The sequence below is a fragment of the Scomber japonicus genome, chromosome 2, assembly GCF_027409825.1.
Source record: "Scomber japonicus isolate fScoJap1 chromosome 2, fScoJap1.pri, whole genome shotgun sequence".
NCBI classification, from domain to species: domain Eukaryota; kingdom Metazoa; phylum Chordata; class Actinopteri; order Scombriformes; family Scombridae; genus Scomber; species Scomber japonicus.
In genome coordinates this window covers 30,828,677-30,847,142 of record NC_070579.1, presented here as the reverse complement: position 1 = coordinate 30,847,142, position 18,466 = coordinate 30,828,677, and the positions used below count along the sequence as shown (strand labels likewise).

Sequence of the window (18,466 nt, the reverse complement as noted above, 5' to 3'; positions counted from 1 at the left end):
ACATTTATGAATCCTGTGTATGAACTCACATTATTCTCAGCTGGGTTTCCTCGCCTGTGGTCATGTTGTCTGTGAGAGTGAGAGCTTGTGTCTTTCTACTGCTCTCTCTCTCTCCACCACTCGCACAACACCTTGTACCAGCAGGTGTGTAAGTGGAGACTCGACGTATACCTTCTTCCCCCCAGCCTCTCTGATCTATGTGTCATGTGACCTTGCCCCACTTCTTGCTCTTAACATTCCCAGTGTTGCTATCCGTCCGATTGCTGATGTTTTTGGACAGTTCCTCATGTAACACCGGCACCAACCTGTCACCCCTCGCTGCTGCTCCCACAGCGTCTAGCATGCTCTCGCTCTCGTTCTCACTGTCTGTGGGCTGTTATTGAAATATTTAGTACCCACTCCAGCTCACAAGCATGTACTACCATTCTTCTGCCTGGTTGGAAATATATTGGCTTGGCAGTATATGTTGGAGCAGCATGGAGGTGCTTGAAATCGGATTTGACTGTTAAGGATCTTTTTCTCGCGTTCAGCTTCTCCACAGAGGAGCAGGAGCATGCTGGCCCTGAAAGATTATGTCATTATTCTGTCCACTGGGAGGAAGATAGGAGAGATAAGTGTCATTACCAGCCAGCTGGTGATCAAAGTCTAACCATTTCCATTTCGTTTTTTAGTGGCTGATGATAGCGGCTTCAAATAGTAGTTTCCCCAACCCACAGTTTCAGATCGATTCTCATCTCAGCTTGAGTGTTTCACTGCCATCAGTTTAGATTTTTAAAAGTCAGAAGGAAACAACATTTTCAGATTGTTGCAAGAAGCAATTGTTCAAGAAGGCATAACAGTAGGGTTGGACCAAAACCAAAATGCAAGGAGTAAAGTCAGTGAAGCTCATCGCATATTCAGTGTAGCTGATGAAAGAATACATGCATACCCTTGAGCTGTCACAAAATCTCCAAACTGAATATATTAACTGAGAAAAAGCTACTGAAATGCATCATCAGTGTCCTTGGAAGAGGAGCACAGGTTTTGGGGAGACTCTGTGAAAAATGCAGTGTCGCTTTAAACCTGCAATAACTGATTTTTTATTGATTTATTTTTTTTGCTAAATGGGGCAATGAAAACAAGCCATAAATACAACCTTGCCATATGATCACCTTTTAAGTTGATATATCAAACGTGTTTTTCGCACATAGCCAAAAAAAGCAGGCTGTGGCAGGCTGGGAAACTATAGAGCTGAGAGTCAGGCGATAAGTCTCTGTGAATCTGTCACATCACAATTCGTTTTTAAATATTACATTAAAAAAAGAAGAAGATGTTTTTAGCAGCTTTGAAAAAATGTCATAGTTTAGGTGAATGGAGGGACAAAGAGGGTACTGTTAGTGGGAATGATGTGTGTGTTGGTTATATAATGAGGCAACATTTAAAGGTGCACTGTGTAAGATTTGACCAGTGAATCTGTGCTATGGCGCTATCAAGATATCAAAACAGTATGGAGACATGAGAGCCAGCGGTAAACCAACAGAGCTGCACAGATCAGTTAATTGGATCATGCAGTAGATATGAGCAGCTGTCTCATCTGACCAATGGCTTCAACAAGATCAGCCCAATTTTCCAATTAGGCTTTATTTAGATACACTGACCTCTCCTGATCTCACCTGATAAAATACTAATAATTGCTATCCGGTTGCTCAGATCTAGTTCTTCTTCATCTCATGCTAGCGTGAGTGCAGTCTGGATGCTACAGTGACTCACTATTGCACCTGAGGTACAAAGTAGTATAAACAGACAGGATGGGCCAAGACTAGCTGGTTAGCATGCTAACTTCAGTGGTTCTCTCTGCAACACAATGCATTGATGTCTTTGACATTAATGTTATTTCTTAACACACTGTTGATAATTTAAGTTAATTTTTGAATGTTTTAAAACTAAAATTCGGGCCAAATCTTATAGTGCACCTTTAAAATGCAGCTCTGGGTGCACTGGGGTGCATAGTAAGACACAAACTAAACAGAGTCTATGATTGGTATGCATATGTGTGTGCTTTGAGATGCTGCTAGTTATTTTCATGTAATTCAAAATGAAAACAAGGAATCTGTCATTTGTGTAGTCCTGAGTTTAGGTGAAAACCAGTAAGGTCGAAACACAAATTGTTATCAGTTATTATTAGTTTTAAAGAGAGAGAGAGAAATATAGGATTTTTGCTGGGTTTGGCATGAGGGCTGAAGGGACTCTTCAAACATGGACAAGCATCAAAAATTGACCATCTGTGTGCTGGCAAGCTGACTGCCAGATGGACACTTGATGCTTTCTTGGATTGACACTTGACTTGGCTGCAAGCTTCAAGGTTAGATGGCTGCAAGCTTTACTGATAAAGTCTTCATTGTTTCCAAACGCAAAATGGCTTTTTCAAGTCTGGACATCAGGCAGAGTGCAATGTCTTTACTGGAATCAAAACAATATTGGCACACTGCAGAATAACTCCCCTGTTAGTTATTAAATTACAAACTTTCATTATACCACTTAGCTTTGTTTGGGCTATCTATCTATCTATCTATCTATCTATCTATCTATCTATCTATCTATCTATCTATCTATCTATCTAACTATCATCTATCTCTCTATCTCTCTATCTATCTATCTATCATCTATCTATCCATCTATCTATCTATCTATCTATCTATCTATCTATCTATCTATCTATCATCTATCTCTCTATCTCTCTATCTATCTATCTATCATCTATCTATCTATCTATCTATCTATCTATCTATCTATCTATCTATCTATCTATCTATCTATCTATCTATCTGTCTGTCTGTCTGTCTGTCTGTCTGTCTGTCTGTCTGTCTGTCTGTCTGTCTGTCTGTCTGTCTATCTGTCTGTCTGTCTGTCTGTCTGTCTTTTTTTTTAATATAGATACTATATTGATATTTTTGCATCAGCTGCCCCAGTTGACAGCTGGGATGAAAAATCTTGATGTTCAATATTTCATAACTGCAGGCTACACAGACAGAGGATGAGGGATGAGAAGTCAATCATAATGTATCTTACAATTACATGGTAAGTTAGTGACTTTATATATGACATTGCTTATTGCATTGGATTTAAGTATACCAAATGTCATTAGAAAGAAAAGGAGTGAGATAGGAGGAGTGCTCATACTATGTTACTACTTTATGTAACAAATGTATAAATCTTCATTGCAGTTAGACAGAAAGACGGAGAGGACAAGAGATACAGAGAGGTGAGAGCAGGAGAGAAAATCTAGATGCTACAGAAGAATTTATAAGGAAGAGGAGTGAAGAAACGTTGAACACATACAGGTTTATTGCTATGGTCTCATGCAGACTGTAGTTTAAACTGGTCAACAGGCTCAACATAACTGTATGTATTTCTATGTTAAAAATGAATAAGAGGATGTGTTGCACTCTTAATATGGTACACCAAACCCAAATCTCCTAAAATCTTTAAATACACACTGATAATAAATAATAATAATAATAATAAAACTGTAATTTAGGAAATCTACACAGTCAACTTAAAAAAAAACAAGGCTGGTGATCTGCTCTATTTTTGCTATTGTCAACAAATCCCAACCTGTCTGTGGCTCTAATTTGATTCCCACTGAACACAAATGTCTTTAAAATGGGTCAAAAATATAGAAAGTATTACAGTAAGTGCATTTCTCAAAACAATTCGTACAAATAGCAAAACACCATGGATTACCTGCAAAAGCCAGTCTCTTGCTCAAAATCCTTAGTTTAGACAAGTCCTTGTGTCATTGTGTATGGATAAGACAGTCAAATTGCTTAGTCATGTTGTCAATATAACAGTGTACTGTGAAGGGATGTTCTGATGTAAACTATGGCTGAAGTTTTGAAGACAATTATTGTAAATTGTAAGTTACACCGTAGTGTATGTGGGAGATTGATTGCAAGAGACTGGACAAGATTCACATTTACGCTTTTACTGTTTGTATTGTAATTTGTTGACAGACCATGTTATTGCGATACAGAAAGGAAAAGATAGCACTGCATAGCACAAAGAAAAAAACTAAAGTAGAAATGTGAACATAGGACAATCTCCTTAGGGAAAGGGATTGCCTTAACCAACCTCTGCAGGCATCTGCTGTGATGTCATCACACACTGCATCCATGGCAGCCAGAAGGGTCATCTGTGTATGTGGCTGGCGATCATATACTTTCCATCTCCATGCTGAGAAAAATTCCTCAATGGGGTTAAGGAATGGGGAGTAGGGTGAGAGAAACTCCATCAGCATCCTGTTGTGGGTCACAAACCATTGCCTGATGATGTTGGAGAGATGGAAACTGACATTGTCCCAAACTATCACGTACTTTGGCAAGTCATCTCCAATCTGACCCCTCTCTGGTTCAGGGATGAGATCCCTGTAGTGAGTGTCTAAAAAGGTGACAAGACGCTCTGTATTGTATGGCCCAATAATGGGAATATGTGTTAGCACACCATTCTCAGAGATAGCAGCACCTCTAGTTATGTTCCTGCCCTGTTGGACTGGCACATCAACTGTAGCTCTGTGGCTGATGATATTTGGACCACGCCTTCTGTGTTTCGTTAGGTTGAAGCCAGCCTCATCCATGTAGATGAAGTTGTGCGGTGGTTCATTTGCTTCCAGTTCCATTATACGCTATATCCAGAAGACACAAAATGAGTTTTATGAATTACATGCATTTTCATTTTGGACAAGATACAGTTACATCAAATGTATACAGCACATATTGCATCATCTTTTCTACAGCCATAGCAAGTGTGTAAAGGTCACACTTACTGTACATCACTATACAATGTTGTACTGTTTACTGTGAGGTACAGTTACTGCTGCTAATCATTTACCTGTACATACTGGCAGCCACTTCACTCACAGCGCAGCTCCTTCACTCTTTCACCATTTCTTTCAAATGGAACAGTGTTCAGCTACTTCATATTCATTTGGTGTCTTTTCAGCACCCTGTCAATGGTTGAAATGATAACTGTTTGGATGTTTTCAAAGATGTTGTTGTCTTCTATAATGGCACTCTTTATCTCCTAGTCTTATGGCATTGTTTTCTACAACCATGGTGCAAATAGCCTCTTCCTGTTCAGGTGTGAAAAGGGGCCTTCTGCCACCACAGTGAAGTTGTTTTGCAGTCCTATGTGGAAAAAACATAGTAATGCAAAACACAAAATTGAGTAAGCTAAAATGTCACTGTATAAAGTATACTTATTGTATATTGTAAAATGCCAATGGAATACTGTAATATAGTATGAAGCATTATAGAAAGTATACAGTACAGTGCCTATTGTTAGATTACATACCTGTTCTGTCAACGAAAAGTCTGAATGATTGAGGACACAGTTGTTCTCCCAACATTTGGCTGTACCCTTTGACCAGCCTCGGCCATTGTAAGCCCATGATTGAGAATGTGGTCTACAAGTGTGTCAATTTACCAATTCAGGACAGATTTAGAAAAATAAGAAATATGCTTGACATATTATGACAACTTGTTCAACCATTTTCCATGTAAAGACTTATGTGATATACTATGCCTACATGTTGTGGGGGGTGAGACTATTCAACAGAGACCCATTATAATACATTTTGATCAACATGACATAAGCAATTGATAATGTAGGAAAGAACAGAGAATTGTACATAATCATTTGCATGGATGTACCAAAGCATTTGCAACTTGTTCAAAGAAATGAGAAACTGATTTTTGAGGTGCACAAGTGATACAATGATGTGAAGATTGAACAAGTAGTTTTGAGAATTTCAATTCTGATCTGAGAAATGTACCAAAGTGACTGAGAAAAACTGTAATAGATTTTCTGACAATTATGGAGGCTAAGGAAAAGGTGCGCTAACATTTAAAAACATCCTTCACCTTTTATGGTTTTTGTTGACCATAAGTAAAATATACAATATCAGACTTACACTACCGTTCAAAAGTTTGGGGTCACATTGAAATGTTCTTATTTTTGAAGGAAAAGCACTGTACTTTTCAATGAAGATAACTTTAAACTAGTCTTAACTTTAAAGAAATACACTCTACACATTGCTAATGTGGTAAATGACTATTCTAGCTGCAAATGTCTAGTTTTTGGTGCAATATCTACATAGGTGTATAGAGGCCCATTTCCAGCAACTATCACTCCAGTGTTCTAATGATACAATGTGTTTGCTCATTGGCTCAGAAGGCTAATTGATGATTAGAAAACCCTTGTGCAATCATGTTCACACATCTAAAAACAGTTTAGCTCATTACAGAAGCTACAAAACTGGCCTTCCTTTGAGCAGATTGAGTTTCTGGAGCATCACATTTGTGGGGTCAATTAAACGCTCAAAATGGCCAGAAAAAGAGAACTTTCATCTGAAACTCGACAGTCTATTCTTGTTCTTAGAAATGAAGGCTATTCCATGCGAGAAATTGCTAAGAAATTGAAGATTTCCTACAACGGTGTGTACTACTCCCTTCAGAGGACAGCACAAACAGGCTCTAACTAGAGTAGAAAAAGAAGTGGGAGGCCACGTTGCACAACTGAGCAAGAAGATAAGTACATTAGAGTCTCTAGTTTGAGAAACAGACGCCTCACAGGTCCCCAACTGGCATCTTCATTAAATAGTACCCGCAAAACACCAGTGTCAACATCTACAGTGAAGAGGTGGCTGCGGGATTCTGGGCTTCAGGGCAGAATGGCAAAGAAAAAGCCATATCTGAGACTGTCCAATAAAAGAAAAAGATTAAGATGGGCAAAAGAACACAGACATTGGACAGAGGAAGACTGGAAAAAAGTGTTGTGGACGGATGAATCCAAGTTTGAGGTGTTTGGATCACAAAGAAGAACGTTTATGAGACGCAGAACAAATGAAAAGTTGCTGGAAGAATGCCTTACGCCATCTGTTAAGCATGGTGGAGGTAATGTGATGGTCTGGGGTTGCTTTGGTGCTGGTAAGGTGGGAGATTTGTACAGGGTAAAAGGGATTCTGAATAAGGAAGGCTATCACTCCATTTTGCAACGCCATGCCATACCCAGTGGACAGCGCTTGATTGGAGCCAATTTCATCCTACAACAGGACAATGACCCTAAACACACCTCCAAATTGTGCAAGAACTATTTAGAGCAGAAGCAGGCAGCTGGTATTCTATCGGTAATGGAGTGGCCAGCACAGTCACCAGATCTGAACCCCATTGAGCTGTTGTGGGAGCAGCTTGACCGTATGGTACGCAAGAAGTGCCCATCCAACCAATCCAACTTGTGGGAGCTGCTTCTGGAAGCGTGGGGTGCAATTTCTCCAGATTACCTCAACAAATTAACAGCTAGAATGCCAAAGGTCTGCAATGCTGTAATTGCTGCAAATGGAGGACGAAAGCAATGTTTGATGTAAAAAAAATCTTATTTCAAATACAAATCATTATTTCTAACCTTGTCAATGTCTTGACTCTATTTTCTATTCATTTCACAACATATGGTGGTGAATAAGTGTGACTTTTCATGGAAAACACAAAATTGTTTGGGTGACCCCAAACTTTTGAACGGTAGTGTATATTTAACCAATTGTAAGACAAACATTTTTCTTTGTAATGAAAAAAATGAATTAACATAACATAAAAAAATGAAATACAAATTTTAACACTGAAAGAAATCCTTAAGGGTAATAATATGGGTGTGTTATCGAGTGTGTTACAGGTGTATATACAGATTATTCATCAGTAAGGCATTTTGTATAATGTATGTGATTCAAATGCATTCAGTGGCGCCTCTCCTGCCATGGCCGTGTTATAGTAGTGAGAGAGATGTCTACTATCACTGTTATTACAGTCTCTCTTCGTTTCAGGGGTGCTAATTAATCAAGCAGCATGTGTGTCAGTGAGCTAGAGTTAAAAGCTGAAAATGATCATCAGTGTGTTTATCTGCCATTAATCCAAGTCATTTCCTCCCAACACCAGCGGGATAGCTTTTAGTGTTTCACATTGCACTCGAACAAACACAATACCGTTCATCCTGCAGCGGGTGAATTCAGCAACAAAAGGCTGCACATGTCTTTTCACATCTGCCTTCACTGGGAAACCCACACACGTAAACCTGCAGTTTTTTTTCTTGCTTTCTCACAGGAAACACGTGCACACAGCTAACAGGACTAATTAGGCTGCCTGTCCCAAGTCTTATGGGACAGTAGACGGGATCTGTTGGTACTGTGGTGTTCCTTTGATCAGGACCTGTCAAACACTCAACAGCGCTGCCTTGTGTGAGAAAGCCTCTGGGGAACACGCACACACATAAAGAGTGAAGATAATGAAGTCTTATCTTCTTTATCCAGGTCTTGTTTTTTTCTTGTCACATGTTATAGTACAGAAGTGAAATATCAGCTAGACTTAAAAATATTTCTCAGTACATGTGTAACTGTCCATCATAGATCTGTTTATGAGTGCACCATATGATTTGAATTGTCCTTGTTTATTGGAAGTCATCATTCATTTGAAATGCTTTAATTTCACCCCAGCCGCACATTTAACAGCTCTGTTATAGTGTGGGTGTTGGGTAAGAATCTCCGTGAGAGGACAACAGTTGAGGCTAATTTGGTGGAAAACATGTGGGAGCAACTAGGTGTACCCACAGTTAACGATTCAAATACTTTAGTTAGACTGAGGAAAATACTTGAAGCATGAAGTGATGGTTAAAAGACTAAAATGATTTCCAACTGTGACGTGTACAAGGATTAGAACAAATGTTCAGTTGAATTGTAAATCAGTTTGAAAATGATCTTGTCTTTGTTATATATTTATAGGGATGGGAGTCAAGAATCGGTTCCAGTTGAGAACCAGTAACACATTGTGTAATCCATTGGAATTGTGTGCCTTAAAGCTTATCAATTCTTCTAATCAATGCCTGGGTGTGTGGTGTTGATGGAACAGAAAAGATTGAACTGAGCTGTGAGGGCAGTGAAGTCTCCAGACGGTCTAGAGAGCACACACGTTCGGGTTATCTTCAACTAGCTCGTAATTCATCTTCAAAAAAAGGCAGTAGTTGCAAACATGTTTTGATGTACTGACCAAATAATTACCTTTGTGCGATGAACATGAAGTATGCTGTAGACTTTCTATACTTGCTAACATTAGCAAGATGGAGCAGCAATAACAAACAAGAGCGGCTGAATTACATAAACCAGCATTAAAGTTAAACCAACTCTGAGAAGAGAAAAGGACAAGAGAATAGAAAATAAGAAGAAAATAACTTGGTTCAGTCTGTTTCACCTTAAAAACCCTGCGGCTGCTCAGCGTCTTGGATAGCGATGGCTTTCCCCGGAGCTAACGGTGCAGGAGAGAGGCTAACGTTAACATTAATAACACAGAGGAGCACTCCTCATCCCTCTCATTTTGTTATTCTCATACAGGCAGGAGACTGTAAAATGCTTTAGTTAATGCCAGTCAACTTTTGGCTGCGGACTATTTATCTTAACAGTTATGTTTCATAAATTCATCAGTATGCAAGTGCACTGATTAACAGTGGGGACAATAAAAAGTTGCATTGACACTGAAATGCAACTAAAGGCCAATTTTTTGATCAAAAACTTGATCAGCAATCGACAAAAGAATAGAACCGATAAGCAGAATCTATAATGTGGTTGGTAGCAATAAAATCTTATTAATTCTTAACCCTATATATTTATTATGAGTTTATGTATACTGTTGTTTCTTAATCGCATCCTTTCTTGCATTAATTTTTTTGGCGACCTGAAGGCAACACAAGAAACTGAAAACATAACACTGACATTAACATATTATCACCTGAAAATATGATGGCAACAAGTTGTCTGTTTACACAAACAGCAGCTACAGAGCAACATCAGCATCAGTTTGTAGTTTGTATAGTAGCTGTAATCTATGTGTTTTTATAATAGAAATGTGTAAGGTCAGAGATGTTGCTATCACCAAACTATCCACCTCTTCTTGATCTTACAGAGCTTTTTGAGCAAATTTCAGAAACAGCACTCCAAATACATGTTAATGCTGCTCCATAACTGCTGGATGTGCACAACTTAAAAGGTGATGATATGACAGTCTTATGCACACAATTTGTTTCTGCTGCCCCCAAGTGGCCAAAAAGAGACAACAACCAAAAAACTGTTTATGCAGATTTAAATTCCTTCAACTGATAAGAATTTATAAACATTTTCCTGGAATTAATATGATAAAATATCATTAATGTTTAATAATCCATAAAAGTGAATAAGTGAAATAAATTATTACCCAGTTAAATAGACTGAGGCTATATTTGCTAAGCTAACTCCGTTTAATACATAACAGGAGATTAGTAGTGGCTGTAGCACAGAGTCAGTGGGAGCTGTTTTTCCATTGAATTTTATTTCCAAAAAGCAGTCAGAGAAAAGTAAAACAAGCCAGTCAAGTACAACAAAAGAAATCTCCCAAAGGGAAGAAAAAATAAAAGCTGATAAAGACAGAAGGCCTGATGATATATACAACAGCAGACATCTTTTTGGTGTTGCAGTACCAGTGAATCACTTGACAGACTCATGGTATTCTTCACATAAGGTCAAAACAAATAACAAAATAAGGATTTTTTTTTTCCTTTAATGGACAGAGAAGGTTCTAAAAGTCAGCTAAGGCACACAGAGCCTCCCCGGAAGAAAAAGAAAAAAGAAAAAAAAGAAGAACGGGGGAAACGTCAGTTCAGAGAAATTTGTGCAACAGTTGCTCGACAATACATTCCAGCAAGAACAACAACAATCTGGCATGAGATTTTCTCTGAGAGGCAAATATGACAAAGTTGTTGTCACAGCTGTCCAAAACACTGAAACAGGTTATGTACTTTGATCAAGAAACACCATCAAGTCACTCTTTGTGCCCAGTTATTGACACTTCAAAAACTCTTAATAATTCAATATCATTTAACCACATTTGTATTTACATGTACAATACCTTTTAAACAATATTTCAATACAAAATACCTATGTACATTTTCTTCATTGTTAATCATTTTGTTACAAAATAGGACTTTCACATTGAGTTACATTTATTTAATTCACCTTTTTCCAAAACTGTCATTGAACTTACATAATAGCATGTTTGTGAAGTAATTGCTCTGAGCACGGTGGCACTAGAAGTCAAAAGATGGCAACAGGAGCCAACCACTGAGAAACAAATTGTCCTTTACAACCTAACCCCAGAAACAGTGTGGGTTTGAGAAGGAAGGAGTGGTAGCAATCAAAACATCCGACAGAGAGGCAAGGTGAACTTGACATTAATGAACAGTAATGTGTCTTAATTAGCTTTTGCAAAAACACTCACTTCGCTCCGTGTGGTGGCTAAACAATGTTGACAGTCGAACCGAAACAGTTGAAACCTTAATTGGCTTCGGACGAATTGATTTTAAAGTAAAACAAATAACTGACCGTACCTCATGTTCAGGATGTGTTGCGGTGCAGTACAGTGCTACCTTCAGTGTAATCAACTTGTTTCAAATGTCCAGAGATTGTCTTGATGGCAGAAAAGGTACTTCATTAAATGTAGATAGAGTTGAAAAGGTGCCATAGATCCGATCTAATAAATTAGGCATTTTGCAATCAAGACACAATATAATATCAATATTGTACATTATTGTCACAGCATGAAGAGCACTACCACTCACTATCACTCTGAAACTGACAGGAACCATAAAAAACACCGAAAAGCACAGTTTGTCCTCCGATCCCAGACGCCGTCCGGTGTGTTCGATGTGTAGAATGTTTTTGTTCACCTTCTCTGTTTGTTGAGGTTGTTAGGTAGCTGACCTCTGACCCCACAGGTCAAGGTGGCTTTCTCTTGTGATGCACTTGGCAAACAGCCATGTAGGAAACCAAGACAAGAAGATCTATTCAGACAGGACAACACTGACTAACACACAGGTGCGGGCCATAAAAAGGTACAGTATAAGTTTGGGGTGTTGGCCTTTGTAAATAAAGGCGGCTTTCTTTACAAAAAAATATTTATCATGCTGCCAAGGCAGCGTCGCAGTTATTTAGTCACTGACTAAAAATATCAGTATTAATATAAACGTATAAATAAATAGCGACTCATGGACTCACCCCCTCTCATTCACACTATTTTGAGACTTTTTTGTATAATTATGTACAACATAAAGTGTCATTAAAATGACTGGAAGAAAGTAAAAAAGATGACACTGAAAGCAAGGGTGAGAATTTTAAGGTCAGCTTGAAATAATTGTGTTTCAAGTTTGAGGCAGGTTGGTAAGAAAACTGAGACGGACAGAACAACACTTTCTTTGTCCGCTGCCTGTCACAACATCTGGGTTTTATTAAAGAAAACTACACTGTGTGAATGTTAAATCTCAACATGCTATTGTACAAAGACCACAGATGAAGGATTTCTAAATTTAGATCACTTAAATGTCTATGTTAAATTTCTATTATGATCCAAATAGTTTTAATTATGCTGAGAAGGCCTCTGTATTTGCATTTCTCTTTTTACCATATTTAGGTTAACCTCGCCACCAACAGTTCCACATCCAGATCAGGCACTGAACTGAAAGAAGTTGTGCTGCTGTTACTGATTTATTGTACCGATTTACAAACTGAGTCACAGAACTATCAGAAACTCAGAGTTTTGAAGTAATTGGCTTTAACGACGATGAAATATTTGCTGGAAATTCTTTTACAAACGCTGGGAAATTTGCTTTCACTGGCGCTGTCGCATTGGCGCATTTGAGTCGTATCAAAATAACCTTTTCCGTAGTTTGGGTGTATCTGAACACGCAGATATCACGTCACTTTGTTTATGATGACATAAACCTAAGGAGGCACATCAGTTAATTCAGTACCAGGCTGCCTCCTCATATATATATATATATATATATCTTATAACTAAGGCCTTTTTGCAGCAGAACTTTATCTGCTACCAGTGTCGACAATACGCGCTCACATGACCGCAGTGCCCCGTGCAGGGCTTTAATAGCTGACTTCATAATTCATTCAGCAGCAAAATAAATGTTTGAAATTGCAACGTTTGATCACAGTAAAACTCAGCCATGAGAAGGAAATAAATACACTGAGAAACTGAAAAAGCAAAGCCAGCATAATTCCTTAAAAGGAGGAACCCTGTGGGAGCATCTGAAAATCACACTCTTTGCTTTCTGTCCAGACTCCCTCACAAACCTCCCAAAAAAAGGACTTTTTCTTTTGTTTTTCTTCCTTCCTCTTAGGCAGAACACTATCTCCTCCCCCACCTGCAACCTTAAATAAATAAAAATCAACAGTGAATCTCTCTGTGCCGTGGCCTCCTGTCCAGCTGGAAGCCTCGCTGCTACCTGATGCGCCCATCTGCACGCGGTGGTCTCAGCTGGGATTTGGGGTCTGGGCTCAGGGAGCTCCATGGGTTCTTGGAGCAGGCCTGCATGACAGGGCAGGCGGTAAGGCCCACGGCACAGACATCGGCCGCCTCCCACTGCTCGTGCACCAGGCTGTCTAGCCAATGCTCCAGCTCTGGGCCGGTCAGGGCTGCGTTCCTCTTAGCCTGCTCCACGAAGCTCAGGCTGACGGGGATGTTGAGCACCGGGTTGAGACCGTGGAAACTCTGCTCCATGTAGCTGTTCTTCAGCGGCCCGTTGTGGAGCCTCAGAGTATCCTCTGGAGAAAGACACAACAAAGAGGAAGGACATAGATGATGAGTGGTCAGAAAGAGGAAGAGGATCAAAAGGCAAAAAGGGAAAAGGAGAAAAAAAAAGAATGAAACATGGCTATTAAAATATCAAAGCAGGGAGCGTGATTTCTCTATCATTATCTGAAAAGCTTAACCTGTTTGCTAATTTTCTTGGGTTGATTTTCATGATAGATCTCATTCTTTGATGTGATATGTCAAATCTCTACAATGCCGACTTTTCAGTCAGAAAATACTCAGACGTGCCCTCATTCTTTCTTCCCATGATGGTCAAGCCCTGCAGGAAGACAGAAAAATGTAGCCACAACTTCTCCTTAAAACGCCCTCTCCGCCCTGAGCTCCACTGAAGCTGTAAATTCCTCACTGGTCCTCTAACTGGGGCGCTAGCCATCCCTTCTAAGCGTGGCTGTGGAGCACAAACTCTCTCGCACCCAGATGTGAGCAGACATAGGCGCTTTTCATGCGCTGGTGACAAAAAGACACAGTCAGACATGAGGTGCTCCACCAGGCGAAGAGATGTCCGACCCATGCCAGCTAGCCTGTGGTAGCCGTGAGTGTTATGAAGTCATGCATGTGTGTATAGTTTTGTGTTTGCATATAAATTTGCGTAGTTGTGGATGTGAATGTGTGTGTGTGTGTTTATGCATGTGTCTGCTGCTGCCAATGCGGGTGGAAGGCCACGTCATTAAGTTTTACTGGCATTGCCGGTAGGAGGGAAACCTGGTGCCAGACATAGCGGTAAATTATAGTCAGTGGATGGAACAGCTTAGACGAAAGCATGAATTACAATAGACACACACACACACACACACACACATACACACATACACACACACACACACACACACACACACACACACACATATACACAGAGCAATGCAAGTACATACATGATTATTACATAATGATACATGTATGTATCCATACAATTAAATAATAATCATTATGAGTATTATTATAATTTGTGATCCTCATTTAAACAGAAGGGTCCCTATAATACCAAAATCAACAATGATTCTTTTAATATGAAGGCAACAACCAAATATACGTTTTTAATGATTTTGATACACTTCTGTTTAAAATCACAGCAGTAAAACGGGCCTGTATTTTGAAATATGATGAGTTAAGAGACTCCAGTAGTGTGCTTTCTACTTGTACTTGACTACAACTCACTTTACTATTTTACTTCACTACATTTATCAGACAGCTGGAGTTACTGATTATCTTTCAGATTAACATATTGAAAAAAATCTAATAAAACATGATCCGCTGCTCTTAAGAAGACAAACTGCACAAAGTAGTCAAAATGAACTCCACTTAAAGCAGATAAACACTGTTAATGCACTTACTCAGTTTTTGAATATAACATTCTGAGATGAGAAATTCTGCATAATGGTTTATTTTACTTTTGACACTTTAAATGGATTTAGCTGATAATCCCAAATACATATATTTAAAGGGAGTGCTTTCAGTTTTTTTTTACTTAATTAAGGGAGCTGAGTTCTCTGCCAGCAATAAATTCCACCTTCATGAAGGTCATAATGTTCAGGTTTGGCTGAAACTGTTTTAATATGTCGGCAGTAGTTTGTGGCGCCGTTGAATTTTATTGCTTTATAGTGAGAGCTTTTTTTAATAATTTGTCCACCCCGTTTATATGTGCAAATCACCAATAAATTAGCACCTCTCTGAAATAGTTTCAACAAAAACTGATGGGATTTATTACAACCCTGGTGTATGAGTTGACCTAAACTGGCAGCTGAGGTTATCTGAAACTACCCCACACCTCAATAGAAAGCTAGAACATTGTGTGCTGGAAACCTAAACATCTGTAAACCACTGCTGAATATTTTACCCACCAGAGTCCTGACTCCCGAAGCGGTACCTTTTTTTTTGTGTGTTTGTTTCTCTCATCATCTACGGCTCAGCGAGATTATTAAAAACGCAGAAAGACGTGATTATGCTCGAGCTAGCGTCTCAACTCTCATGTGACTTTCGGAGCAAACTGGCTACTTATGGATGAGAACAATGGAGTCTTGCCTCTTATCCATGCTGGCTGATTGATTTAATTGTGTCATTGTTTTTGGAGGGCTAAGTGCGCTGTTGTTTAACACACTGTTTAGTATGTATGAGCAGCTCGCTGGGTTATTAGGGGTGACTTGATGACAAACAACCGGGGTCTGTGGAGGCCCAGAGGCTTGATTAGAAAGGGCATGACTGCAAATACATAGCTCTGTGTTTGTGTGTGTGTGTGTGTGTGTGTGTGTGTGTGTGTGTACAGACATTTTAGATTCCTAAACTGGCAATCGTTGCTCCACAGTGAGGAGAGAATTCACAGAGAACGGTTTTGCGGCCGCTGATAGCACCATGAATTGTGCATCAGTTACAACCGCTATCTGCCCCGTCTTGAGGTCCGATTGCACTAATGATATGACGTCACAATCATGTCCATACATTTTGCAGCTCAGTGTAATTTGCCGTTGTTTTGCGTCTGAGTTAAGACTTTTTCTCCACATTTCAGCATGCAGATTGGTCTATAATGAAAACTGCAGAGCTTGCAGAGTCTTTAATAATGTAGAGATGCACACACAGAGCTCTCCACAATCACAGACCAGCTTTCATGCATTTTGCTTCTTTTACTTCTCTAGTATCTAACATCTATAACATAATCTACTGAAATGCCAAATGTCAGAATACAGCTATTAATGTGACTCAGGGAGGAAATATGTAAGATTAATGTCTGAGTCTTATAAATATGTTGTTCAGGTGCCACTGCATGTATCCTGGATTTCACAGAAGCATCAGTACTGATGTTCTGTTTGTTGTCCACAGCTGGGTGTATGTCACAGCTGGCTGCAGCATCACACAGCAGCTGAAACAATAAGTGTGTATTCAAACTGAGAAAGAGGCTGTGCACATTCATGCATTTGGCACAGCAGCAGTAACTTCAGAGAGGGAGAGAGAGAGAGTAACTATCAACTCTTTGAAGGTGCTAATTTCACTCTACTTGTGTATGGCTATTAGCACTGGTCATTGTGAGTTGGACTGTACTTTCAATGACCATCATTTGGATAGAAAGGGGCCAATTTGTGCCGAATTTATACATGTTATCTAATTTACATAGATGTAAATAAAAAGAAGCACTGAGATGGTGTTTGCTTGGCAGCATTTGATTGCATTTCACCCTTTGCAGGTGCTTTGTGAAATACACTGCTTCTCTTTTTCTCATTTGAGCAGGTTTAGCAGCTGCAAACACTAGTTAGTGTCACTCTGATCAATGACAAAATGTCAGAGTGTTGGCGTCAACTGAAAAGAAAACACTGAAAATGCAAACTCAATTTAGAATTTGTCTCAGTCAATCAAACATAGCCACCTCTGTGTGTATTTAAGCTCTGTATTATCATTCACCCCATCTGTTAAATTAACTACTGATTTATAATTGATAAAGGTGCACAGTTGGTTTTTCAAAGCTAAAATGAGCCAAGAAGTCCATCATGGCTTTTTTTTGAAGTACTAGTAACTACGCAGTGGCCTCTGCTCTGCAATAACCTACAACAAATACTTCCTCTGTGAGGCTTATAAGACTCAATTTGTGCTCAGACTGTTGTGAATTCATCTCTTAAGAATTTGTGAAGTCTTAGTTTGTGGTGTTACAAAAACCACAAATTACAGCCACGAAAATGACCACAGAGCTGGACCAACTCCTCTGTGATACGGCGTCAACAAACAAGCTTCCCAAACATAGGATTTATTGCAGAGCTGTTGTGTTAGATTGCATTGTGCAGGTCTTATTTTACCTTTACCTTTGTCGGGACACCCACCAAATCTAACTAGTAACAACATACTTTTTTTCATGAATGTCTTTGTATCTATTGAGGAACGGCACAGCAGTGCAATCATTCTTGCAAGGCTGTTTGTGCAAATAACACAATCAATAGTAATCTTCTGTTATGCTAAAGCTGAAGCAAATGGCGAGGGATAGAGACTTGCCTCATGACAATCACAGAGGCAATATGAACCTTTTTCCTCACCTTGTCGTATGGGCTGGTGCTTATGAAAGGTCAAGGGGACGATAAGGAAGCGCATCTCAGCCACGGGGCTCCAGTGGTGCAGGATGCGGACGCTCCACACGCCAGGCCGCAGAGGTTGGTTGAGCGGCGGCCGGTAGTGGGTGTACTCGGCGCTGGCGTCTATTAGAATGTCGTAGGTGGCTGCGATGACGTTGGTGGGGTCAATCCACACGACCGTGACGGTGACGTTAGGCCCCTTAGTCCACTTCTGCATGCCTACCGTCTCCTCCATGGGGCCCATCAAGCCGCCAAAGTTTCGGAACAGGCGTTCTTTTGCATCCCACTCTGTACCGATCTGAAGGAGGAGAGGGAGAAAAGGAACGAGTGAGTGACAGAATGGGGTAAGAACAAGACAGACAGACAAGCACATGAGATGATGATATATAAATTCACTCCAGCTGCTGTATAAGGAGTGCAGAGAACATAAATAAGTAACACGCACTGCGCATGCATCAAAATTTGACCATACTATTAAGATTACCAATATCTGCACTGAATTATCAAGGGAAATAATCTTCACCATGCATTTTTCATCAAACAGCAGCACGCTCTAGCCCAGCCCTCCACACAGCCGTTATATAATGTTGTGTGCAGAAGCTGACAAGCCTGATTGTTTCGTCCTGCACATTTGAGTCTCTTTGTCCATGGTCGCTGGTATGTCTGAGTTTATCTTTAACAAGGAATATGAGAGGCAGGCTGAGGAAGGCGTATAAC

General features: G+C 39.7%; 1 protein-coding gene across 1 annotated transcript in view; it reads right to left on the bottom strand.

Moving 5' to 3' along the window:
• Positions 1-13,251: 13,251 nt before the first annotated feature.
• The window catches only part of xylt1 (xylosyltransferase I), a 75,415-nt gene continuing 70,200 nt past the window's right edge, over positions 13,252-18,466 (bottom strand). The window contains exons 11-12 of the mRNA XM_053336112.1: positions 17,714-18,047; positions 13,252-13,654 (exon numbers count right to left, since the gene is read on the bottom strand). Of these exons, the coding sequence (XP_053192087.1) occupies positions 13,332-13,654; positions 17,714-18,047 (657 nt within the window). The 3' untranslated portion in view covers positions 13,252-13,331. The remainder of the gene's footprint in view (positions 13,655-17,713; positions 18,048-18,466) is intronic.